We start from the raw sequence: 27369 nt of genomic DNA on the forward strand, positions 1-27369 counted from the left end.
TCAGAAGTAAACAAGCTTGTTTACTTCTGATGGCAATGATCTGATGAATATCTCTTTGCATGTTGTATATAAAAAGAGATATATATGCAATCTAATATTTAGCCATAGAAAAGCGTGGTTATAATTGGTCAGACAGAAAAGATTGGACTGAAAGTGGTTTGATGAAAATAGGTCAGAAAAAAAGGGGGAGGGGAGGGAAGGGTGCTCCTCCACCGACAGTAAGGACGCACAACACACGATTTGATTACCGTAAAAATTTAATGCTACAGTCAGGATATATATATTTATAAACATTTGATTCTATATGCATTTCTATAGCTATAACCGGTTTGCTTTTGTTGCAATTAAATAATTACTACAGTGCATGCACTGCAGAAAACATCACGCGGTTAATTGACGATTAATGTTTTTTGTTGCATTTTGCATATTCAAAGCGCTGCAACGATTTCTGATTCGCTGCACGGAGTTCCTTCTGGAGAATTCCGAGAGGACGGATTAGCGGCCGCCGAGCAAGATGCGTCTGCGTGAAAATCTGCACAAATCTTTCCACGACGCAATGGTCCATACATATAAACCTTAAGTACCTTTGCTCCGATCTGGTTTCCGCACTGGCCGGCCTGCAGGTGCACAATCTCGCGCATTTTGGGCAGGGAGATGGGAGGATGGTCGAGTAGGAGCTGGGAATCTGAGCGCCGGAGATACACAGGATGATGGCTCCCTGCTGCAGTCGATTGTGCAGGATTTGTTGCGCCGCCTTTAAGATCCTCTCTACTGGCCTGAAACGGTGGTGCAACCTGACGTCATCGCCATGGTAACCAGAGACTGGAGGAGCCAAAACCCCGTGGAAATGGTGGATAGGATGCGAGGAGCTGCATCACTCCCCTAGATTCTCTCACGAACTGACTGACCCGCTGCAAAACACGGACACGCACACACTGGGCATGCGCTGAGACTGTGGGAGGCAGTTAGATCAGCTGCTCGTTGTTTGGCATGAAATGAGATAAAATGTGTAAACGTGAGTTTTATTTAGAACTTCATTGTATTTCAAAACCATCAAGACTTTTTTTTTTTTTTTTTTTTAGGTGGCGTACTGGAACGTTGGCAGGTTGGTGTGCACTGTAAAGGACCCAAGAATCAGCTGATATTATTAATGCAAAACATTTATCTCGCTGGTTCCCTTCAGTCTTATCAAAACGGCACTTTAATTGCTGTTAATTGCCTCTCTAATTTTGCAACTCGGCGTCAGATTACAAAGAGAATGAAATTTGATACATGGCTTATTCTGGCCGACTAACAGTGCCATAAAAACAAAAAAAACAAAAACAAAAGAAATGTTGCCAAAACAAGTTGATAATGGGAGGTTGACATTGATGTATTATATTCAAAAGTGCTTTCAATGTAGTTTAAAACTTAAGTAGTGTATTCAGCATTCGTCAACTCACATGGTGTTTAAAAGCAACACTGAATTTAAATTATTAAGCATTTCATATTCATAAAAAGCACAACTATTTAAATGATATAATTAACAACTGTCTAACAATCTAAAATGACATGTTCACAGTGTAAAAATGGTCACCAAAACCTAAAAATGCGTCCTCTCTTCTAACAGACACTTTTAATCTGAATGCTCTCCGTCTTCAATCTATTTTCGGCTTTCACCGAGTTACAGGAGAGTGAACAAGACTAAAGCTGGATAACATAAAGAAAGAATAATGTACAGCAGTTCTGAGATTTTCACAAATATTATTAAAATATAAATGTACAATTTAATTAAAAATTAAACTAATGTGCTTGGTGCAAAAAAAATGTGCACAAAAAAAATCCTCTAACAAAGCTGTCTAAGTTTACACACCTTTAGACATCTTGAAGATGTTATGATTTAAATGATTGAACTCATTTATTTTCATTTTAGTTTCTGTGTTGATGATTTTCTTATGGTTCATTTATTTGCTTGGCTCTTGCCATTTTAGTGTAGCCTTTGTGTTAGTTAATGTGCTTTACATTAGTGTTTCTTTCTATTTACTTTTGATGTCTGTTCCTGTGTTTTCCTTAAGTTCTCTCTGCTTCATTTTTCTTTCACTTCTCCCTTAGTCTGATATTTTGATCCAAAACACATAACTGTCAACACCAAATTTGGAAAGAGGAAGACAGATTTTTCTTTGCTGTCAGTTACATAGTTAGCTTCATCTTAACCCAAACCCACAATAGTAAAGTCTTATCAAGATGAAATTGAAGTTTCAAAATGGGATAATAAGAGCACAGAGCTAAATCTGAGAGAAGATCTACAGGGTCGACTGAATACAACTGTTTACAAGCAATGTTTTCACAATCTTTTGGACAAAACGTGCAACACTGGTTGACTCAAAGGTGTTTTAATAAAGTATTGGTTAAAGGTTGCAACCAGGAAAATGCAATTTTTAATTTTTTTTATTTAATATCAAAGGATTTTCATCAAATAAATAATTTAACTTGAATTATCCAGAAAGGTGGGAAAAGTTGTATTCATATTGTTTTTTTGTTTTTTTTTTTAACGCCACATAAACCTCGTATTTTGCCAATGATGTGAACATTTTTGGATTAGGATTTCAAGCCAATTAATTTCCAAATTCACTCGCCAACATAATGAGGCCACAGTCTGAGCCTAAGAGATAGTTTGGCAACAAAACTACAGTCATTAAATTCACTCATAAAAATAGTTGAACTATTTCAACTACAGCTGAATTATTTTTATCTCACGTTCCTCTGCTCTGATGGCCATTTGCCATAGGAAATTGCTAAGAGCTCCTATTGTAAAACCAGCTTGTTGTTGTCCTGCTTTAGGCCGTCAACACAGATGTCACAACTGAAACGTTCAAATTTATGTCCTGAAAGATCACATTCCAGCCTTGTAGAGAGTTACCAACCAGTTTCAAGTTCCTTCTCAACTGGCCAATGAGGCTTTATTTCCTGTTTGCCAGCCATGCTACATTCGGGACTTTCTCACACTGCTGCATGACTGATGTTACACCCACAGAGGCCAAGCACAGGAAAACCAGGAACATTTGCCTCTTCTCATCAAGAACAATAGATCAGCTTGCAGTTAACACACACTGAGACTTCAGGACGGCGTGTGTCGGAACCAACGCTAAAGAGCTTTCTTTTCTTTAATACTGAGCGTTTGACATTCGTAAGGTAAGGGTCATGTCTCTCCCAGAGGAGGATCTGACATGTCCAGTGTGCTGTGACATCTTCAGGGACCCTGTTCTGCTGTCGTGTAGCCACAGCTTCTGCAGGAGCTGTCTGAAGAAATGTTGGGACACAAGGCCAAGGGAATGTCCAGTTTGCAGAAGGAAAGCGTCCAAATGCCCTCCTCTGTCCAATTTAGCCCTGAGGAATGTCTGCGAAGCTCTTCAGCAGGTGAGGAGGCAAAACTCTCTGGAGGAGCAGGGGAGGTGCAGCTTGCATGGGGAGAAGTTGAAGCTGTTTTGTCTGGCTGACGAACAGCCCATCTGTGTGGTGTGCCAGGCGTCCAAACTTCATAAAAATCACGACTGTTCCCCGGTTGAAGAGGCACTTCTGGACTGCAAGGTAAGGGGAATAAACAGCCTTTTTGAGAGCTGTTGACAGAATGCGGTTCTTCTAGTCCGTCTTGATTGTCAACCACCGTGTGAGAGAAAGAGACGAGAGAGCAACAACCCCCGAAGTGATGTCTGCTGACTGGATATGTTTGGCTTTCAGGACAAACTGGAGTTCACGCTGAAAAGCTTGGAAAGCAAACTGGAGTACCTCAAGAGAAAACACCAGACCTCTGCTGACATGTTGGCATACATTAAGGTAATTCACGGTTAAACAGAAAGCAACAATTATTTCCATAAAGAAGACTGAAAACATTAAAACGTGTTCCTGATAATCTTCCTGACAGTATCAGACACTGGCCACTCAAAAAAAGATAAAAAACCAGTTTGAGCAGCTACATCAAGCCCTTTGTGATGAAGAGTCGGTCCGCAGAGAAGCCGTGAAGAAGGAGGAAGAGGAGAAGACTGCATCGATCAAGAAAAAAATTAATGGACTTTCAGCAGAAATGCTTTCTGTCGCTGAGACCATCTCTGCCATCAAAACACAGCTCAAAGAAGATGACATGATTATATTAAAGGTACAAAGCCGCACAACGCAGCAATGCCGTTGACGATTAAACACACACTTAACCTTAATGCTGTTTTGTTTCTTTCAGAATTTTAAAGCCACTCAGGAAAGGTAGGCTGCTAGTATTTTAAAACATTAATGTTATAAAATACACATATATTGTAATTATTACTCTGTTTTAATCACAGGGACAAAGATATGGAGGATGATTTAGATGACATGTCCGGTTTACTGTTGGATGCAGCAAAACACCTCTCTAACCTGAAATACAGTGTCTGGGAGAAAATACAGGACAACATTGACTACAGTAAGTATATTTAACAACTGTAAAACAGACGGATTGTCCACCACAAACCTGATTTGTAGGTGATCAATACTCTTTGGCTAATTTTCTGCTTTGTAGCCTCTGTAACTTTAGACCCAAACACAGCACACCCATGCCTCGTCCTATCCGAAGACCTCACTTCCCTCCATTACTCACAGCAGCCCAGCTGTTGCCCTGACAACCCTGAGCGCTTCCACATGAGTGCAGAAGTGGTAGGAATGACCTTGCGCGGCTCAGGAAGCCACCACTGGGTTGTGGAAACAGGAAGTAATCAAGACTGGCTCCTGGGCGTGGCCTCATTGTCTGCGGCGAGGAACGCCGAGGTCGCAGCTCGGCCTGAAAATGGTTTTTGGACTTTGTGCTTCCGGGACGGAGAGCTCAGAGCAATGAACTCGCCGCCCACCCTGCTGACTGTTACAACTAAGCCCAAACAGGTCAAAGTTCAGCTGGATTACAGCAAGGGAACAGTGTCATTTTTTGACCATGAGGACAATTCACTCCTGTATGCTTTCACGCAGACATTCACAGAGCCTTTATTGCCGTATTTTTATACACAGAGTAGTCACCCTCTGAGAATAATGCCAGAGAAGTTGCTTATCACAGTGCTGCGCCAGTAAGTAGGTTTTCTTTCTTTCTTCTTTTTTTTTTTTAGTTTTCCTGTTTTCCCAAAACAATGTTCCTGAAGGTCTGCCTTCATTTTACACATTTCTGGACACAGAAACGTTAAGCACAGAAACGTCCAGCTTTTAGTTCAAACCAACGCCATCCTCTCAAATCCAAGTGAACACTAAACTTTGTTCTTAGGCATTACATAAAAAACTCCCCTTCCCAAATTGAAAACAAGCAGCGTTTTGTAAAAGTATTCAGATTTCTTCAGCTTTTTACATATTTTGCCATGCTAATTAAGCAAACATTATAGTATTTTATTAGGATTTTAAGTGGTGCATGATTGTGAAGAGGAAAGAAAAAGAGATGTTTTAAAAATCTATAATTCATTATTAAAAACTGAAGAGTGTGGCATGCATTTTATATTCATTATGCTGTAAAATCACGTTTTGCTGCAGTAACAGGTGCTGGAAATCAAACCTTCATGACATACGCTCGGTTTTCTAACCAGATTCCTCAGTTTTGAGTTGGAACAAATTTAGATAACACTTATGTTAACTTAACATTTATGTTATTGGCTAGGAAAAACATGTGACCTTTAAAAAGCTATGAACCTTGGTTATTCTTCTTTATGAATGTTAGGATGGGATGTTCAGTGGTTTCTACTTTTGTTGCTACTTTGTGATAGCTCTGTGGAAGCTGCACTGACTGCGGTAAACAATACTATGTAACAGTTTGCACTAAATGGACACTGAAAGGGCTGTATGAATAGATTTGTGTTTAGGTCAGGAGTTTATGTCTTGTGCATCCAAAGCTACAAGTGGAACTTTAGATTTTATACAAGGACTTAATGTTTTTATAATTGTCTGTGATGGTCTTTAAAAAACAAAACAAAAGCTAGTTTTAGATGTTTTGCAACATTCAGACTAGAGCTAGGGCTTTTGGTCATTAGTTTGCTAAATAAGTGTATTTTTTTTCTTTTTTCTCTTTAAATAAAACAATCTGTACAAGTTCCCTTCTTCTCAAACTTGACGCTTGAAGGTCCATTTAACATTTAGCTACCCCAAGATCAAAAATTATTATTTGGCTCCTGATTTAGTTCTAGGAGGAACACAAGCTGAGCCAAATATTAAAATATGTGAACAGTGTCAAAATATTTGATATGTTACTTAGAAGATCAGTCCGTGTTTTTTTTTTTTTTTTTTTGCTCATCGGACAGTAATAGAAAATAATGTGATGTATTTCTCTCTTCTGTGTAATTTTGTTGCTGCCTTGTTGTGTTTGTCACCAGTAGTAAAGATTCTTTGTGAAGATCTTGGCTGATTTGTACTATTTTTTATTTTGAGATGTACATGCTTGGGATTAGCTCAGTGAATATGATGAATATGAAGCCAAATTTACATACAAAACAAACAAACAAACAAAAAACCCCACAAAGTGTTTAATTTTTATTTAGGTGACTGACATCTACTGACCAAAAACATATTGTTGCACAAAACACAATGGCATAGCAAAGGAAAATTTGACAAAACGTCATATTTTAAATGACATCATTTATTTTTTTATGGTTTATTTTCATACACAAGAGGGCGCCAAACCCAAACAATTGACTTGTGAGTAAAATTGATTACATGCCAGTACATTTCAGGTCATAATGAAGTTGTTACAATATCAAGCTGAAATGAATAAACTTATATTATTATATCATTACACATTTTCTCAAAACTGCTTTTTTATTTACTTGACATGAAAAATAAAATTAGATCTAAACACATTTCTAGAGGAAAAAAAACTTCAGTCTATTTCATTACATTATATTTTGTCTTCATAGTGTAATAATATAGTCTTACAAATCTAAGCTGACGGATTTTGTGTGGTTATATTATTATTTTTTTCTGTGGTGATGCAGGAAGTGAACTTCTTAATGCAAGCATCTGGAAGGAAAGGAACCTTCTCCAGACGGGACAAGTAGACAAGTGGTTGGATAGTGCTGCTAATGTTTAGAAAAGCGAAGCCAACGGGCTGCACATAGCAACGAAACACATCGTGGGTGTAATGATCTTCAAACGGAAACAGTGCAACAAGGGGCAAATAGTTGAAAACAATGATACGGAGGATGGAGAGCACCATGTTGAAAGCCTTCTTCTTCATGGGATGCATGTCATCTTTCCCGACGCCACGAGATTTCTTCAGGACCCATAAGATGCTGACATTACAGACCACCATCCAGGTAAAAGTTGCAAGGACTTCGCCAGTGAACACCTTCTCGAAGTTGGGAAAACCGCCCACCATCTTGGCTGCAGAGTAGGCAAAGGTGAGGCAGAGCACCAGCAGTGTGAGGCTTAATCTGTATTTGATGGGCTTCAGCTGCCCAAACGTGATCGGAAAGAGCACTGCCACAAATCGATCCAGGCAGATGCAAGAAAGAAACAGTGGGCCGCTGGTGTCTTTTACGCCGAAGGAAAACTTAACGGCCAACCAGACCTCTTTGCTATGCCAGATGTAAAGATTTAAAAAATTGAGGGGGGTCATGGTGCCAAAGTAGGCATCCATGAAGGCCAAACAGCCCAGGAACAGGTCCGAAGTGGACGGATCTTTGCGATTGCGGATAAGAATTGCAATGACAAGCAAGTTGGCAGGTATTCCCACGATTACATTGACGATTTGTAAGGTAAGGTCAAACAGAACTCCCTCAAAGTACCTCTCGCAGCCATCGAACACGCTGAAATGTTTAACAGTGGCGTTGACATTGACTGTGGTGTTGCGAGGGACTTGTGCAGAAATAGAGGTTGAGTTAAGTGGCAAGAAGTATCTGTCCATGTTGACCAGCAAAAGCAGTGACTCTGAAAGAGAGAACGGAACAAAAGTCGTGGTTGTTATCCAACATATACAACAAGAGCGAGAAAGGATTTTTCCGTTGAAGCCCAGAGTTATCTCGATGATTCGTTTCATTCTCTTAGCCTTTTCCCAACTGAGCAAAACTCCAAACTGTCACATCAGACGTGGTTGTTCTTTATTAGTCCCCTTGGGTTGCGATCTCTGAGCAGTCGAGTCTCAGCAGGAACAAAGTGGCTGCAGAGGCAGCTGTTAGACAGTAAAAACATGTTACAAACACCAACAGGACCTCTCCTCAGGCTGTTATTTTGTTATTGTGTCTGTGTGGGCTCTCCTCCGGGAAACACGACTCCCTGAACGAGAGGATGTCTGAGACACTTCAGAGACTCCTTCTGCCATCCTTTCGTAGGAGAATAAAAGAGCATCAACTCTCGGTTTTAAACAGCAAAGGTCATACTTTGCGCGCTGATAATAAATGATCGTAGATGTTCTAGGGCTTTTTAAAGGTCAGTCGCTACATGCCATTGTTTCTAAAGCTATTTCTGAACAAAGAAGGCTAAAATGGGAAATAAATGTAATACATTTGAATGATGAAAAGCTGATTTAATATACGAGGGTCACATAGGTTTTGGCTGCAATCTCTGTATATCTTCCTGGAAGTAGGAACACAATCTTCTCTGCAGATTGTCTTTAAAGGTTGAAAACTGTTTGCTGCAGCTCTGATTATTGCTCTGCACACAATCTGAAACTTAAACACTCGCTTAAAGTCATTACACCTGAGCTGCCTCCAGCCATGGACTACTGAGACCACTGCCTGTGATTATTCCTTGCCATCAGGGGACTGATCTGCTTTATCGTGGACCTTTTTTAGCCTCAGCCCCCCTGCGAATGGCGTTTCCAAACTCCCTCTGCTACAGGCCTCACCTCAGGCCAGTCACACTCCTGTGGGATTAATCACACCTGTAGAGGACTGAAGTTTTTAACCAATAAGCTTTTCCTTTGAGATTACAGACAAAGTCGATTGTTTTGTTGTTGTTTTTTCTTCAAGCACATCTTTTGACAGTGAAATAAACAAAGCACATTCTAAAACATTTGGCTGTTTGTTCATCTACACCATGAGGAAATTTGCAATTTTGAAGTTGTTGAAAAAGCCATCTGCGTATAATTCAACTATTTGTGTGCTAGACTTATAAGGGGTAAAGTTTGTGCTATCAAGTTGTAAAAGTAAACTTTAAAAAAAAAAAAAATGTTTGCAACTGAAACGTTTTCTGCCATAAAAAAAACAAACAAAAACATTTTAAGTAACCATCAATTGTCTATACCTCTTAGGCGAGAGGCAGGGTACGCCCTGAACAGGTTGCCAGTCAGTCACAGGGCAAACAATTTAAAATAATATTCTTTAATTATACCGTAATATGTATTTGAACATGCTTTATTTTCACTGCTGTGTGCTAAATTAATGATGTTGCCTTTATACCTTTAAAACCACAATAAGCATCAACTTCACAAACACTTTCTCTTGATACTGGAACTAACAGTCCCTTATATAGAAGGTGAACAAAAGTTGAAATCCACATGAAAGTAAAAGGAAAAAATGCAATAGCCTCCTTTCGTATGTAAGACCTACAAACTTTACTCATCTTCCCTTTTTCCAGCAGATAATGAAAATAAAATATTTTACTGATCCCAAAGGGAAATTAAATAATAATTGAATTTACTTTATTCTCATAAATTCTAGTAAACAAAGTCAACCTTTAACGGCTTGAATAAATCGATTCTAGTTGGACTTGTTCAGACACTTTTTATGACACAACCATCAAAAAAATACGTAATTGTTGGACTTCAGAGTTTATACTCACCAGTTTGGTATGTTCTTCTATCTTGAGCCCTACGATTGATGTTGTCCAAAGGCGCTCATATATCTGTTGTCTGGTGTGTCATCAGTTTGACGCCAACCAGTGAGGGAGGAACATTTAGATTTCAAGAGAAAATATGGACCTCTTCAGCAGAGTGCTTTCGATTTTTTTTTTTTTTTTTTTTATGTGGGAAGGTTCTTTGTGTGTCAAATGATGGTTATCATTTTACACTCGTGTGACAAATTTATCTACAGGGCAGATGTTGGCAGTGTCTCTGTCTTGATTTAAATTTTCAAACATTTTCTGCTAATTTCATCAAGGCGTTTGCTGTGCAATGCATGCTTCTGGATCCTCCCTTCCTATTTGAATATTTAGCATATGGACTTTGAACAGATCAGCCCTCCAGATTTCACAGACGAGAATCTGTTTGTTCTTACCCCTCTATTACCAGTGACATTTAGTTAGAAGGCACAGATGGTTTCAGAACATCTCCACGTCCCGGTCATGCATCCAAAAGAGAACGCGGAGCCTTGAAAAAAACAGGTCACGAAGGCCGTCTCTGCAGTGACGATTAAGGGGATGGAAAAAAAAAAAGGAATTGGAGATTTGTGTGTCAGCGGGTATTAGAAGTGATCGTTTCTGAGAGTGGCTAATTGCATTTAAGGCACTGTGTAGATAAGCAGGACCCAATGTTCTGTTCCCATGTGGGAAGATGAGACAAAACCCACGACGATTGTTGCACTAATGTGTAAATCACACCAGAGAGATGTACAGAAACCAGTGTGAATTGGTTGCATTGGCTCTGTTGTGCCTGAGGGGGCAGTAGTGTACTGTATTTCACATGGATTTTATAATAGGTAAATCACTTCTAAAAGGACACTTTTACAATTTTTTTATGTGATATGTGATGCATATAATCTACAAATGGTCTTGGATTTAAAATCTGTCATCTGGCTCCTCCTTTTCCATTAAAAAATAAGGAAAACAAAGAAATGTAACATAAACATGTAGTTCCGAACTGTCAAACAAACCACAATTTTTTTTGTCAAAGCTTGTCAAATTATACATCCTGTCTTCATTCTGTCCTCTTGTTTCTATTCTACAATAAGTAATTTCTAAAACAATTTCCTTCAGTTTCCTTCTACTTTTTGTTTGCATCCACCTGTCTCTCTCCAACTTCAATATTTACCCCATATTCTTCTGGCCTCCCCCTCAACACAAATGCTGCCTAGCTGGTATCAATAACACCTTGAAGTTACGTAATTATTAAATAAAAACCTTAAAGTGTAATAAAATGTGAGGAAGTTCATCAGATTAGATCAGAAAAGCTATTTCTTTTAGATCAGTGCCCAGCTCTCTGCAAGTTGTTGAGCCATATCTTATACAAATAAAAAGTCACATGTTTATCCCACCCTTGTCTCAGATGCATAAATGTTTTCATTAATTCTGCAAGGCGACATTACGTGTTATAAAACAGAATCAAACTTTTGCATGCATTTCTCTTCGGGCTGTCCAGATGCCGATGCCAAAATTATATTACAAGTTGTTAGTGACAGCGCACAGAAACCACCCACACACAGCGGAAAGCCACACAGAATGAGAAAATATAGGTTAATTTAATCTATTATGATGTGTTTAAAGCCGCAGACATGTTGAAAAGTGTGCAAGCTGTGCAATTTCAATTATCACCCTGATGACTGATTGAATACCAGTTTGTCTGCTTTGGACAAACATTGGGCACAAACACTTGAGACAGTTTGCAGCAGAGATTAGCTTCCAGCCCTGTCAGGTTGAAAGACACACAGCTTCACCCACCCACTTGTGTGTTTGCATTCAGATGTGTCGTTAACACGACTGGCAAAACAGGAGAACAAGGTGCAACAGTACCTTAGCACAAAACCTGGAATTAGGATAAAAATCTTTTTCTTTGTTTGTTTTTAAACAACACATGCATATGCAATGGTTTTAGTGCTTTGTAAATAAAACTGATTGACTATCTCTCTACCAGTAAGTTGTCTGGTAAGGATCCTGCCGACTGCTTTTCTGCTCATGTCAGGATCATCTGTGTGTTGACAAATGTTTATTGAGATCACATGGTGACAGAAATTAAAAGCAGATGGACATAAACGGAGCAGTAGAAGTTGTTAAATAATCTCATACTGCTGTAAACACATTTCTGTGAGGAATTCTCCAGCGGTTTTCGACTTTGGAGCTTGGAGGATATTTGCCTCCGAAGGAGAGCTTACGTGCAAAAAGGAAGGTCGATAGGAAGGCAGCAAATATTAGAAAAGGAAAGGTACAAACCTCTCTAACCATCTGGTTTCACCATCATCAGATCAAATAATCCTGCCAATGCAGAAAAGCATAAAACACACGAAGAAGGAGAGAATGGGATGAGGGGGAAAATGACATCATTAGTCTGTGTTTTGTTCATGACATTTGATGACACATGATAGCTTTGGGGAAATACTTATCAATTTGTATTTGCATCACATTTTTATCCCAATAACTTTTCAGAAATTGTTTATGTTCTGCCATTAGAGCAAAAGTCATCATTTAAAAAAAATACATTTTGTAAGATGTGCAACAATAACAGTTGAAACTAAGCTAATGCTTCGCTGTAAAAACAAAAAAAAATGGGACATGGGGTTGAGCTCTCACTTCACTAATTATTACAATTATGCCATTTTAAGTGTGTGGTAATCATCATAATTATGGTTTGCCTGTCTCGAGGCGATTAAACAAACAAGTTTCATTTCGCATTTGCTTCTTAATGAAGTTGATTATGCAATGAAGCAACATGATGCCATGAAGCATTTGTGTGTTTTTCAATGCATGCAAGCCACAGCGACAGGATGAGTCTCTTTATTTGATTCAGTATCTGAATGAATACTGAGTGTTTGAAAGTGATTAAAAAAAAAGAAAAAAAGAAATCAAGCTGCCTGAATTTTGACATTGACGTATGAAGAGGCACAACTTTCATAAAAACGACGCAGGCAGCTCTGCCTCGGCATTATTTGGTCTGTGCTGTCTGTAATGTGCAGGTGATCTGGAGAAAATATACAAGTTCAGCAGACAAATCAGGTTTCTGCCAATACCTGGTATCTCTGTTTCAACTCAAGTCAGAGGAATTGGATATTTAACCCAAATTTCGCCAACTTCGGTTTCTCCTGAATGACAGCACTGACCAGTAAGGGTTTGTTTAACAAAATTCTTGAGAATTAAAGTTTATAAGGGTTTTTTAATTTATTTTTTTTTTCTGCTTTTCACCGTCTCAGTCATCAGCTGAATTAAAGTATCCATAATGGAAAACCATTATTAAACAGGGACAATTTTCAGACACCAATAAATTAGTTTTGTATTCTTCCAACTAAAACCATCTTTATTCAGCAGAAGTCATTTTAAGGCAATGTTATTAAGAACGTTTTTCAATCAGGTTTTAAAGCACGTCTCTCAACTGAAGCGTTTTAAATTATCTGTGGCCTTTTCACCCTGGAAAATGTGTCTATGTTAGTGCTTTTAGACACCAGAGATGCTTTTGACATGGAAGCTCACAACTTTCTTTTGTCAAGTCTGTTGTTGGGATTTATCAAACTGCATTGCAATGTCTTAAATCATATTTGGGAGACAGAACTTTGACGTGAATAATTTCCTTTTAATGATTGTTTTAATATAATTTCTCATACTTTTTTTTTTTTTTTTTACAATTATTTGAATTATCTGTTCATCACTATCAGCCGAAAGCCCAAAACAAAACTAATTTGAATAATAATATTAAAATTAGTATTCAAATTAATAATTGAACATATAAAATTGTATTTGAAGATTTTCTGAACAAATTCCCAAAACTAACAATCCCCAACAGATATGAAAGTGGTGGGTATCTGACAGTTTTTGGCATCTGTCTATTGCAAGTGTTTCTCAATGCTGCCCTGCATGTTTATGGTCTTTCCCTTTTGCCCCACACCTGACCTGAATAAGTGTGTGATTAACAGGCCTCTTCAGCACTTGATGGCATGCAGAGGAGGTCGTGCAATCATTTGAATCAGGTGTGCTGGAACAGAAAAACATTTAAAATATGCAGGGCCCTGAGGACCCAGATCGAGAAACACTGCTCTATTGAAAGCTATGAGCACTTTAGACTCCACTGTTGATATTTTGCGTCCTATCTTTGGCTTGCTTTGTCAAAGTGAAGTGAGGAAAAACAGATTTGAAACAAAACTCCTCCTGCTTGTTTCCCTAACTTGACAGAAATCCAAATCTAAACAAACATATTTGTCACCAAATACACTAGAAATCATCTCTCCTTGGAATAAGCTGGGGCGCAAGGAGCTTTTCTGCTTCTGGACGCGAATCTGAGTTCGATTTGAACTTATCACTGCCCTTCCATAGCAACAGAGATTTTAATTATGAACACTGCTGGGTGGGCGGGACATTTGGGGTGGCCTAAGTGGGAATAAAAGAGAGTGCCAATAGATGTGGGAATGAAGAGATAACACTGTGGGTCAGACGGCTATTTTTACACTCGGGGCCAGGGTCCAACTCTGTGACACAAGCTTCTGGGGTCTATTGTGCCTCCGTAGTTCACAGGAATAAACACCTGCTGCTGTTCTCAGAATAATTATACACACTGTGAGAGCTTTCTAAGAGCGTGCAGAACGCCAAACGCCAAGAAAATGTCTCCTAATGCCATATAAAGGTAATAGGCCGCTTGTTTACATGAGTAGAAAATGTTCTTTTTCCTGCATAATAATAATTACACTAAATAAAGCCTGAATGTGACAACGTGAGCAAACAAGGTGAAGTCAAACTATGTTCCCAGTCAGATTTATTAAGAAGCCCCCACACAGTAACAAGAATAGGATTACTGAGAATTCAATAGATAATAACCCGGAATCGAGGAGATCGATCACTACTTATCAATATTTAAAGTGAGAAAGCAAAGATTTGAAGCCAGCGGAGCTAAATGTTTTCCATGAACCAGCATTGAAAACAAAACAAACTTTAGCCCTAAAATAAGGAAATTTTTTTTATAGCCAGGAACAAGAAATCCATGTTAAAAACACTAAGCTTTGCTTCTGCATTTATTGATCCCACTAACAATATTTTAAAACTATAAAGCAAAATGAATGAAAGCATTTAATAACCTCAAGATTTTGATCTAATGCATGTAGCTAAATGAACATGAAATTTGTTTACCAGACACAAAACAAGTCTTCCTCCATTTTCTTTTGCCCAGGTCTAAATCCTACAGAAAACTATAATCTTTTAACATTAGATTGTTTCCCCACTTAATAAATCCCCTCAAATTGATGCTATTTTTAAAAAATATTCAGCGTAAGCTTATGCAGATAGATTAGATTAATTCTTAAAAAAAATTTTAAGCAGCTTTTACTCCCAGAGTGCTAAAAAAAATGTAGTCTATATACTTTTTTAGTGCTACAAAAAAAATTATCTGACTCTTCATCATATCTTAATTTAAAGATTTTCTCTCAAACATAAAACAATTCAGAAATAATAATATTTGAACATTACGTATAGCGTTACATTTATTGATTTATGATACAATCACCATTTGAGACGCCAAGCGAGAATGCAGAAAACATTCCACTGTTTCATAAGTTGCTCATGTTGCCACTGAACATTTGCATTAAGCCTCTCCATCAATCACGAAAGCTCTTTCACATTTCCGAGATGCGGGGTTTTAATTTGATCTCACGGAGGGGAACTTGACTTGTGATAACATTATTCTACGAAGACGACTCTCCAGGGAGAATCACTCTCCTGCCAGCCGGCTGTCAGGGGCGGCAAGGCGAGAAGCACAGCTGATAGCCCGTCAACATGACCGTACATCTATCAGGTCCTTTCTGATACACCCTGACAGCGTCACTGACGGGGATTTGGCCGGAGAACACACAGAGGGAGGTGGGGAGGGAGGAATCACATGAGAGCGCAGAAATGCTTCAATGGAAACACACCGAGTGTTTGTGCTCCATGTCGCCTTGTTGGGGGAATTCAACCCTCGCTGCTAAGAAAGAAACACATCTGTTTTCTGACTACATCTCAGAAGCTTTTATTTCACTCCTGAAGTCAGACTGGGTTAAACTGTTTAAAGATGCATGCGGGAGATTTTTCCCCTCCGACGGCTTCTGAATGAGGTATTTACACCGAGTGACGAGCAGATCTGACACACTCAAACCCAATCACCTGCAAAAACAAGACATTTTGGTTTTACTGTAACACTCAAACGCCTCGTTTCTTGTGAAGCAGCTCAGGACGGTTCCCTGTGTTTACGGTAAAATCAGCATGTGAGAAATGCAAATTGCGAGCCTCAGCTGAAACCAACGTCTTTTGAAAGCGTCTAATTCCCTTCCAAGCTATGAGAGAACGTTTATGTGTTGCAGCGCCATGAACTCATGTTGCCATGGGGAAAATAAGGCCTGATCAAATGCCAGTGCCATGGCCAGACTCAAAGAGCATGTTCAGAATCAGGGGAGAGGGGGGGAACAAAAACACAGACCTTTCTCTGAAGGGACTGGCAGACCTGAGCCTAGAATACATCTAACCCTGACACACACAAAGCACTCTCATCTGTCCATTAGTTCTTCCAATTTCTCTTTCTTTCTGGATGCTTTTTTCACCTCGGCGTTGACTAAAATTTTCCCAACTCTGTGGATGAAGTAACCAACTGGCTGCGAGAGCATCTGAACGCAAATTTGTCTTGACAGCGGTGGAGAAATTTGAATGAGGTGTAGGCAAATACTGCAAATTTATTTTTGTTTTCAAGTGGTGGCGTGAAGTGCGGCGTCTGGGATCTGCTAGCACTTGCTGTTGCTACTTGAAACCACGAAGACGACCAGCTAAACGTGTTCATGCTTTTGCAGAATGGCGATCTCTCGCTATAAACGCTGATTTTTTTTTTTTTTTGGAAACATTTACAGTAACTATGTTGAATGCAGAGTAAATTTAGACAACATCCCGATGAGACCAATGGGATTAGAAATAGAAAAGGTGGGAAGTGAGAATAACTTTATTTATATTTGTCTAAATGTTACCAGTTAACTTTCCGATATTATCTATTCTAACCAGTAAATAAAATCCTAAACCAATTGTCGGACAAGTGCATCTCAATTAATTAGAATATCGCTGAAAAGTTAATTTAGTATGACCAATTCAGCTCAAAAGGTGAAACTTGATTGATTATTGTAATGTCTCAAGCATTTATTTCTGCTAAATTTGATAACTGTTAAAAACTATTGTGCCTCAGAAATGTAAAAATATTCCATCTGAGCAACAACAACAAATTACCACAGAAATGTCATTGGTGCTGTAAAGTTCGACATGTATCTGCCTAATACTTAGCCACAGCTCCTTTTGGTTAAATTACTTCATCAGTGCAGTGCAGAATGAAGAGGACCAGCCTGTGGCTCTGTGGTGTTTGTGAAGCAGGTTGCTGTAAGAGAAGCTTTCAGCTCGGCTGGACTGTTGGGTCTGGCGTCTCTCGTCTCCCTCTTGGCAAACCTCCATACATTTTCTATGGAGCTTAAGTTAGGAGAGATTGCACACAGTGATATCATGGTCACTAAACCAGGTGTTAGTGCTTTTGGCGGTCTGAGGGGTTGCCAAGTTCTGCTGGGTTTACATAAAGCGTTCTTGCTAGACAGCTGTGCTGACTTTGGACTTGATAAAACACGGTGGACCAACAACAGCAGTCACAGCTACGAAAATCATCACTGACAGTGAAAGCTGCGACTTGGATTTTGTGCCTCTTTGCTATTCCTCCAGATTCTGGAACCTAAACTCTTAAAATAAAAATAAACTAAGAATCTATGTTGATTTAAAAGCAGTCCAGTCTTTTTTCTCTATAGCCCAGGTAAGATGAGTCTGATATTGTCTCTGGATTGGGAGTGGTTGTCTGGATACAATACTTACTTATAATAATGTATTGGCTATTAAACACTTTTTCCTTCCATTGAACTTCCCTTTATAGTACTTTTTTTTTTTTTAGCAATGATCTTCCCCATCCATGTGAACAACAGTTGTCACTGCATACATAATACAGGTGTGTTGTGAGAATCTTTACCTCTTACCGCTAAATATTCTTACAACACCTAATATAGAAATCATTCCTCTTGCATTTGGTTGATACAATATTAAGTTTTTGCGTCAGTCAGAAATTCTACAGCATCCAACGTCTTTTTCTTTTTTGTAACTCGATGAACTCCGTTAAGGAATGAAAAAAACAATTTTAAAATTCATCAGAGTATAGTGGATAATCTACACTATGCAAGATGCGATCAGGAAAGCGAGACGCTTTAATACGCAGAGTCACGCAGCTCTTATAAAAGGTTCAATCTGCTGCTGAAGACCTCACATACTGTGCCTCAGGGCAACGAGAGGCTGAGATGTGGAGGAAGGGCTGCACCTGATGAAAATGCGTTTCAGCATTTCGCTGTGGAAGTAAGGATGCCTGACTATTAGACCGTAGTGTTGTGTGTGTGTGTAACCACGGCCCGCAGGAGCTCGGAGCGGTTCTTGCATCACCGCTCAGTCACGAGTTATCCTTGTTCCTCTTTTGTTTCACATGGAGAGGGCAAAAGTCACATACAGGAGCTGCTGTTGGCCAGTTTGTAGCCCGGCTCAAAGCTCAGCATCCTCAGCAGCTGTTGCAGCGTGCGACTGATAAAAACATGAGTACGTGGAGCTATTTGACCTGCTGACCCCGTCTGCTGCCACTGGCTCCTTCATTAGCAGCAGTGCAAGCAAAAATGAATGACTATTGCACATCTGAAAAGAAAGAGGACATGTACAATTATCAAAACAATTTGCATTTAACAGGGAAGTAAATATTAATACTTATGAAAGTAGGTTAAAACGTGCTGTGTTTCAGTATATTTTTCACACAGAATATATTGCTTCAGCTGTACACAGCTTATTGACACAGAAGGTCCTTGAACTCTATTTATGGGCAAAGTTCACAGTATGTAGTTTGATCAGTAGTGTGTTTTGCAAGCAAAACTGTTTTGCTGAAACAGTCCCCCCGCCACTATCAGAAGAAGTCTGCTGCTAGGAGGTGATTTCTTCGTAAAAAGGTGTGATGACCGGTGATGAAGGCGATTGATTGAAGTTGATAAAATGCAAGAGAAACACCTTTTGTTGTCTGGTGTCGTTCAACATGATTTTCTTGAGGATTTAAAACAACGCGGACAGCGTGCGGTGCTCCTGGAAAGTATTTATCGCTGCAACACTCTGCAAAACTGTCCACCGGGTGATTGATTAGCTGCCCAAAAACAGAGCTAGTGTGAGAGGAAGAATCTTCAAAGTAAACATACATCATTTCAGCTTGGCGTCTCCACGGTGATCACATCAAATTCAAGTTTTATTTAGAGTAAAGAGACCACCGGAGAGAAACACACAAGAAATAACAGGCTCAGGTCTGCTCAGCAAGACAATATACAGAAAGAAATTCAGAAATTTTAGAGAAATTACAGCTGAGAGGAGAGCAGAGTGTTGAATATTGGTCTTTTTTTTTCAAGCAGTCAATGTCTTCTTAACTTCACTTGAAACAATCCCTGTGATGTCAACATTGTGTAAGGAATATTACCCGCTGTAATGTTTTTGGAGTTTTATGCGTGCTCATTTTGGAATTATTTTTAAATTCTGATTTAAACTTTCTGAGATCTTATGATGAACCAGCCCTGCCTCTTCTTAGAGCCTCCAGACCACCAGTGGTCTCCCATAATTGCAATTGCTTAAATTTAAACAAAAGGTTTATTTATCTATGGAAAATGAGGATATTATTAGACCTAATTTGATTGTTTTTAGTATAATAAATAAATTATATATATATATATATATATATATATATATATATATATATATATATATATATATATATCAACTAAGTAATGTTTACCTTGTGTGCAAAAAATAAACATCATAGTGTGACCTTTCTTTGTGTTTAACACTTTGGTTTGTACATAAAAACATCTCGGCAAAAAATGGCCAATTATGCCTGATTGCTTTAAGCTCCGCCCCCTTTCCCAGATTCCACCACATCCAAGGCTCTAAGCGGATACAAGACAGTGGTGATGTCTTGAGCGACAATTATAAACCCCAAATAAAGCTACTGAATAGGAAAAATACAGTCAATTATTAAAATATTGTCATATTCAAAGTTGAGCATATTTTGACCTTCTTCACACTTTTAATAAAATATAATTGGTCAGAAGCGCTTTGCATCCATCTTTCGTCTCAACACCGAGGCGACACCCGCACCCTCCTCCTCCCCCACCCAGCGTCCAGTTGCGTCACGCGGCTACAAGGAGTGGAGCGGCTCGGCTGAAACACACACACACACACACACACACACGCGAAAACACACAAACGGCCACCAGCGCCCACCGCACACACACACACACACAAAGTGTTTCCTTTCCTTTTACTCCTTCTTCAGGAGTTTCGTTTGAAGCCGCAGTCCGGCGGTGTTCGCGGTGTCGCCGACAGGTCGGAGAACTGAACTTCTTCCCGAGGCGCTCCAGAATCTCTGTTGAAAGTTGGATTACAGCGCAGCGACCTGAACTGAGAGGGAATAAAGCTGCTCAGAGGATGAGCATTTGGGATATCAGCGGAGCTCAGTGCTGTCAACGGTAATTTGTTCCATTTTTATTATTATTATTAATATTATTAGAGTCATTATGCAGTTGTAGTCATAATAAAATTTGTTTCATTTTCTTTTGCTGGTTGGGGTCAAGTTTACATTTTTTGATGTTTTCCCCCCCCTTTAATTCCATCAAATGCACTTAATGCTTTTTATCGCTCCATTATCAGTGCAATTCCATCAACACCATCCTTTCATCTGCAGCATTATAAACCAAACCCAGGTGCAGAGAAGGAATTACTGCATTATGTCTGTGCAAACTGGTTTAATCTAAATTGCTCCAAATGAATATGACTCATTTAAGTTTTTTTCTTTTTTTTAACTTAAAACGAGAGTGCAACAGATCACATGAATGTGTAACTCCTGCCTTTATGAGGCTAAACCAAGTGAGACATAAAGTGTATTTGTATGTTCCCAGACATTTAATTAATGTTAATTTCCACTATTTAATTTTTACAGATTAGAAAGTGAATCTTTTCTATATGACTGCTAAAGTTCTGCCCCTTTGTTTCCATAATTGCATGCCAAACACACAATTATATAACACATTAAAGACTTACCTAGTCTATGACATATAATTACACACCAGGGAAATAGTTCTTCTTAATGCACAGTTTAACAGTGGATAAATCTGAATTTGATTGTTACGGGAGTTAATTGTTTAGGAACCATTCTGTTGTTAATTAGACTCACTTGAGCGGCATCATGCAAACCAACAAAAACATGTGGGTTCCTCGGTCCCTTGTGCGTCCTACTGAACCGGGTGTTTGTGGAAAAACATGGTGCATTTTCTGTTAAACACCTACCACACACAAGTAAACAAAGCGAATTCATTAGCAGCACATCTGCTGCAGCAATGCCACGGAGCAGGACAAACCTCACCCACCATGGTGAGGAATCAGAGTCATGCTCGCAGGTGCACCGCATGGCTGAGAGAGCTTTGTCTGCATACAGTCTTTGAAGCTGGTTTGCAAGCGTTAGTGGGCGGTGAAGGCGTTTCATTGAATACTGAAAGTAAATTTGTGATGCTTTGCAACACAAAACTAAAGTGACCCTCTGCTCCGGGAGAGCTGATGGACGACATGTGCAAGGCTCAGAGTTCAACTGTTTTTGTGGTTTAAAACACGGGATCTTAATTTTGGGCGAGTGTTTGCACTTGGCCATTTATTTGAAACTCTGAAAATAAAGAGCACTTTGCGGTGTTTTCTTGGTTCTGTGTGGATGTATAAAATACAATTTTAATTTTCATTAGGTGTTTTTTTTAATATATATATATATATATATATATATCTTTGGGAAAAGAAGGTTGTGAAGGACGGCTTGTAAACAGTAGGAGAGATGAAGCAAATAGGTTGAATACAGCTTTAAGTTTTATATGTTTCATTATCATATGACTCATTGAATTGCCCATAAATGCATAATAAGTCACTGACAGTATGATTAAAAGTAACTTCTGTAAATTAATAGCGCCAAACATAATTAAATCATCTATAATTTGTTATGCATGCAAATAATTTGCCCTGTATTTGCTTTGTCCTTATAGGATAAGATTTTTTTTTTCACCTTTCTATTCTTGTTAGAAAGAAAATGAAACATTTTTAAATTTAAAGCATTTAGTCATCTCGTGAAGGTATATGACGGCCTATTTGGAGCAAGAAATCAAGATCTGTGAGACGGCGGCTAAATATGGGTGAGCAGTGTGATACTTAGACGGCCTTGACAGCTTTAGCCTTTTAGTGTGATAACTATGAGGGTTAGTGAAATTGATAGGTGGGGACAGAGAATAGAAAGGCTTGTTTCTTGTATCCATCACTGCCTGTAGTAATAAGTGAAAAAAACAGAAGGCATTGAAGAAGAGAAATGAATCTGAGCGAGACAAACCGCGAGTAAAGAGACGAGACGCAACTAAAGGAAGTTAAAAGAAGAGCCTCAGCTTGATCTTCTCTATAGGAGATGAGTGAGAGCAAGAGTGTCTGTGTCGGCCCACATCGAGTGATCATGAGCATCATGTGGGGCACTCCGGGTTCTGATTCAGCTGGACCCTCTGAATGAACCTAGCAAGGCTAATAATAGATTCCACAACAATGAACCGGTAGCCCAGATTGTGACAGAACTCTGATAAGTCTGTCTAGATTAGAAAGCCTCTGTTCTCGTAGCACCTTGTCAAAAATACACAGTTTGTCAGATCCTGAGGGCAATTTGTTGAAAAGAAAACCGAGAAGAGTCTCGCTACCAGGGATCACATTGGGATGTCAGAGAATCTTGGATGGTTGTTTTAATGTTAGAGCAATTCCAACATTAAGGATTTCACAGCTATTCCATTACCCTTCCCATCACTGTTGATTTAAAAAAAAAAGATTGCTTTGTATTGGTTCTGCCTCAGTTCACTGTATGTTTTGATGATATCCCACCTTAGATTTTTTTTTTAATCTGGTTGGATACAGATTAACTACATTTTCTTGAAGAATGTTAAATATGTAATGTTGGACTAACACCAGAGGATGGGAGTAAGACAAAATTAAAATGTTACAGTAATATTATATTAGCAAAATTAGACAAACGTAGCAAAAATGTTCAATTCAACTGGATCAGGCCACCCTCTAACCCTGTTAAGCAACACTTCTTCTGGGTTCATCCGTTTTATTTTCTCCTCTGAGACGTCAAAGACTCAGTTCCTCTATTGCTTCTGTCTGCTTTCTGCACAGGAGCATCAATAAGAGCTGAGCACCCAATCAAAGGACGACTTGATGTAATGTGTAAAGATACCTCACGTTAGAATAATGTCAATGCATTCAGTTCTTATTTTCTTCGTTTTTAAAACGCATTCTTCATATTTCAAGGTGAACAAAAATGGCAACAATCACCATATAACTGTTTCAAGACTGGGGCTGGTTTCACATTCAAAGTTGTAATCATTGAAAAGTTCACCTTTAAGAGTTTAAGGCAATCCATTTTCAAAGTTGTGCAATTTTTATAAAGCTTTTTAAATAACAAAAAATGGGCAAATAAGATTATTCACTTATATTGCTGAATTGAACACTTGTCAGTGTCATAAAACATTCATAGTTTGGAAATTCTGGGATAGTATGTGTGGAAGAAGAGGTACAGTATTTAGAGGAAACAATTTTTTTCTTGTACAACTCAGTAAGACACAGTGGTGCTTGTTGCCCTTTGTTTGAAGGGAAACATTTCCATTTCCGGGGCAGATACTTCTGCCATTACCCTCTAACCTCTGTCTCTCAAAAGCCGTCCCAAAGAAAAAAAATTAAATTTGGATACTTTTCCTCACGTTTTTGTAATCTAAAACCGAGCAGAGCAAAGACGTTTTATTAGACTGCTCTAAAGCAGTAGCAAACAGAGTTGTCCCCGTCAAAGTAACGAGAGGTTTGAATTGTTTTATTTGACTATTTTGCTAACTGTATTGACTCTAAGGGAGCTTTTTGCCTGACCTTTCACACTATACAGCCTGTACGGTTTGTTTGCAGGCTGACCCCGACTTTCTAAAAACTCAGTTTCTGTTGGACGGTTAGATGTATTTATCTAAGCCAGAGTTCAAGCCGAGATGCCAAAACTCTGGCAAAATAATGGCACAGGAGGAAAGACAAAGCATGGTCTGAAATCCCACGTCTTAGCAAATTTCTGCTGCTGTGCACACAGTGCTCATTCAGAGGCGGTTCTTGTGCTGCCAGACCCGTGCGGTTACAGATTTGGACAGCTTTGTCCATGAGTGAGTGTAAATCTAGACGTAAGATTGGAGGCTCCAGGAAATCAAATTTGAAATTTCTGATAAACAATAACATGGCAATTTATTTCCTCAACATCCTCTTTAGGGCGGCTCCACAACATTAAATCGCATGATGTGCTTAATTTTATTTTATTTATTTATTGATTCTCTTCCAAACTGGAAAGTAAAAAAAAAATAAAAAATTCCAGTACAAATGCATTCTTTAGAGAAATCAATCTACATGCGAGCCAACTGGTATTTGCAGCAGAATACATTTTGTGGTTAGATCAAGCTTTTTTTTTTAATGGAGTTCTTTCATGGGGTCAACTTAATGGCTGTGCCAGCCCGCTTATTGCTTGTGTTTGTCATTGGCTGAAACAAACAATTTCACCAGGAGCTTAGTTGAATGTCCCTGTGGTTGGTGGTTCTGGCTCATTAACAAACTGATTTCAGCCACCTAAATGGACAAATTAAACTTGTAAATGCTTTGTGGAGTAAAAGCATAAAGGAATTTGGTTGTGTTCACCTCTTTGAAAGCAGAATCACTTTAAATTTCGCCTTTGCAGAATCCACTGGAACATCAAAATTGGAAAAAAAAAAAAAAGACACCCGACAACAGACTGTTTTTTCTAACATATTGGTACATTTAGATTTTTAATATAATTTTTTGCCAGACAAATATCTTTGAAATTCTTTCAGGTGAGGAATAATTAGGACACCTCTAAGTTTACTTTTGCTTGAAATAGCTAGAGTCACACAGTGGTGCGTCACTTTTTTGGTTACACATGATAAGAAAACCGTTGCTCAGCACGTTAAAGTAGGTTTGCCCTGTTTAAACCTCTGACATTTAGTTTCATGAGCCCCTCACAGCTAAAGCGAGACTGATCACCATGGTAGGACTAAAAGAGCTTCGAGCTAAAACATTACCTGAGAGAGAAAACAAAGGCCAGAACTCCTGGAATAATGTTCTCTGAACAAACGAGTCTGATACAGAATGATTTTTAGGCACCAGAAAAGACGACATATTTGTTACAAGTTGTTACGCATGGAGCTGGAAATGTCATGGTTTAGAGATCCTCTGCTGGATCCTCTGCTGGATCCCTAAGCCATAACATTTAATACAAGGACTGGGTGAGAACTAAAAAAAAAGGAAAGTCACATCTCAATGATGCCGCAAACTTCACTTAAATGGTGTCAGAGATTGACGTGTGCACAAGGCATTTCTGCAGACTAATAGGGTGAGGATGTCCTAACTTGTTAATGTCTTTTTTTTCCATTACTGGAATAAGTTGAATTATTTAGGTCCACAAAGATAAAAGAAAAAAAAAAAAAGAAAAAGGTTGACATGTGAAGGTTTCGTAATTTGGGTGACCTGATTTTTTTTTTATTTTTCTAATTGCTAATCCTTATTGTTTAAAATCCCAATTGAACTTGAGAAATCAGGACCAGTAATTAACTTTGTGGAGCAGCAAACAACCAGTTCTTATGAAGGATACATTGACCATTGCTTAAAGCCACAGTCTAATGGATGATTGTGCTGAACTTTTAAGCACCTGCTTGCTTAAACCAATAAGGCCCAAGTAAACTCTAATAGTGTGTTAATAGCTGAATAAATTTCCGTTCCTGTAATGAAACCTCTTTAAATCAAGTTTGCTACTTCCGAAGCTAAATTGAACCACTTAATCTTATTTATCGAGCCAAAGTAGATGCAATTTCGACTGCTGGAGAAGTTAACATCTTTGTGTTATTTCCTCATACAGACCAGTCACCAAGAGATTTATGGGCTTGTTTCTTTGCAGACATGTGCACACCTAATGTCTTGGCTGGAAACCATTTAGCCGCCTGCACATTTTCAACCATATATTTCTGGTCTCTGGTCGGCGTTTGAGCCCATTTCCTCCCAGTTTCTCTTGTTCCGTACAGAAACTAGGATCAGATATTTGCCGCTACACATTTCACCACTTACCCGTGGTTTGAATAGCTGCCAGCTTCTTACCTTCTTGACCTAGGGTACAATTCAAGAAAGTATTTTGATGTTGTTACCCTCTTGCGCTGGAAATTAAATAATCATTGTGACAACAAAAAGAGTCTCATTGTACAAAAAGAACCTCAAATTTATCTTGTTTACTCTGAGCTCTATTAATTTTCTGTTCACTCAGTCAGAAACTGTTACGTCATACCATGTTTTTCAATTTCTCACACAGTGAACATAAGAAACCTATTATCATCTGTAACAGGCATCATTCTTGGTTCTGTAAGAGCTTTGCGATGTCGGCTTCACAGCACGGAGTCTCTCCACCACATTCACTTTGGACATCGGCCAGACTCCGAAAGACTTAAATCACATTCTTTCTGCCTTCACTCAGTCGTTTGACTAAACTCCCAGAAGTCAGGGGCTCATCGAATCCTGTCATGGTCAAATTAATTGGAAATTAATTTTTAGTTTTAACTTCACATCTACTCACTACATAATATCAGCAACTTTTGGAGCAAATCAAACCTCTTTCGAGGAAATCTTCGCCATATGGATTTGAAGCTGATTATCTCCGTGACTTTTTAACCGCCTGGCCTTTAGCCTCACATTTTTTCTTAGAAATAGTGGAAACTTTAAACATAGGTTTAAACGTCCAAAACTGAAAGCCAATTTGCAGAGCTTGCTTGCTAATTTGCACAAATTTCCCCTGGTTGTTGCTGTTATTTCAACACATTCGGAGTGACTTGGAGCTCCTGCGCAGTGTCAGTTGTCTCTACTTAATGGGTCTCATTATGCCAATGACCAGGCTGTTGAAACTCAAAGGAGCAGGTTATCCAATAATAATAAAATGTTGTAATGTAAATCAAGAGCTCTTAAATTAGAGAAATTACCAGAGGGAAGAATTTAAAATTATGTTCTATTTCCACCACAAAAGGCTGCAAATGAAATCCCAGCCTTAAAAGTGGTAGTTTGGATGTTTTTAAAAAAAAGTTTTTAACACGAAGAAGACTGAGAGAAGTTATACTAAAAGTTAGAGGTTGCGTGACTGTGATTAACATGGATTTCTGCCTTTGTGAAAGGAGTCCAATCTGTAAATAGCTTTTTGGTTGAGGACCCATTCCACCGCTTCTAGTGACAAACTGGTGCTAGCGCTTGCTTATCACCAGTTCCTTGTGTTTCCACCATCACAAACACCGGCACTGATAAAGGCCAGATTAGCACTAGAACAAAATGAACTCATTATCCCTACTCTTTCCTGTGCATATT

The 27369-nt window shown here is 38.8% G+C and overlaps 4 protein-coding genes across 4 annotated transcripts in view; 2 read left to right on the top strand and 2 right to left on the bottom strand.

The window, feature by feature from the left end:
- Positions 1-735, bottom strand: part of tubb4bl (tubulin, beta 4B class IVb-like) — a 5894-nt gene extending 5159 nt beyond the window's left edge. The window contains exon 1 of the mRNA XM_015031032.1: positions 585-735. Within this exon, the coding sequence (XP_014886518.1) occupies positions 585-641 (57 nt within the window). The 5' untranslated portion in view covers positions 642-735. The remainder of the gene's footprint in view (positions 1-584) is intronic.
- Positions 736-935: 200 nt separating this feature from the next.
- Positions 936-5383, top strand: LOC106946597 (zinc-binding protein A33). Its single transcript, XM_015031031.1, has 6 exons — positions 936-3567; positions 3718-3813; positions 3902-4132; positions 4211-4233; positions 4311-4429; positions 4526-5383. Exons 1-6 carry the CDS (start codon positions 3181-3183, stop codon positions 5062-5064), a joined length of 1395 nt encoding a protein of 464 aa, XP_014886517.1. The 5' UTR covers positions 936-3180; the 3' UTR covers positions 5065-5383.
- A 1203-nt stretch (positions 5384-6586) lies between these two features.
- LOC106946600 (G-protein coupled receptor 183-like) lies at positions 6587-13643 on the bottom strand. Its single transcript, XM_015031033.1, has 2 exons — positions 9748-13643; positions 6587-7896 (listed from the first exon to the last, which is right to left on the bottom strand). The coding sequence occupies exon 2, from the start codon at positions 7871-7873 to the stop codon at positions 6908-6910; it is 966 nt and encodes a 321-aa protein (XP_014886519.1). The 5' UTR covers positions 7874-7896; positions 9748-13643; the 3' UTR covers positions 6587-6907.
- A 6448-nt stretch (positions 13644-20091) lies between these two features.
- The window catches only part of gcgra (glucagon receptor a), a 38082-nt gene continuing 30804 nt past the window's right edge, over positions 20092-27369 (top strand). The window contains exon 1 of the mRNA XM_015031034.1: positions 20092-20393. The gene's annotated coding sequence lies outside the window, so the exon portion shown is untranslated. The remainder of the gene's footprint in view (positions 20394-27369) is intronic.

The sequence above is a fragment of the Poecilia latipinna genome, unplaced genomic scaffold (genome assembly GCF_001443285.1).
Source record: "Poecilia latipinna isolate Pla-1442-1.1 unplaced genomic scaffold, P_latipinna-1.0 Scaffold198, whole genome shotgun sequence".
In the NCBI taxonomy this organism is placed as follows: Eukaryota; Metazoa; Chordata; class Actinopteri; order Cyprinodontiformes; family Poeciliidae; genus Poecilia; species Poecilia latipinna.

Excerpts from the sequence above, each read along its gene's own strand:
- LOC106946597 (XM_015031031.1), top strand. The coding sequence starts at position 3,181 with ATGTCTCTCCCAGAGGAGGATCTGACATGTCCAGTGTGCTGTGACATC. Across the intron at positions 4,133-4,210 it reads ATGACATGATTATATTAAAG|AATTTTAAAGCCACTCAGGA; the intron begins GTACAAAGCCGC and ends TGTTTCTTTCAG. Across the intron at positions 4,430-4,525 it reads ACAGGACAACATTGACTACA|CCTCTGTAACTTTAGACCCA; the intron begins GTAAGTATATTT and ends TCTGCTTTGTAG.
- LOC106946600 (XM_015031033.1), bottom strand. The coding sequence starts at position 7,873 with ATGGACAGATACTTCTTGCCACTTAACTCAACCTCTATTTCTGCACAA.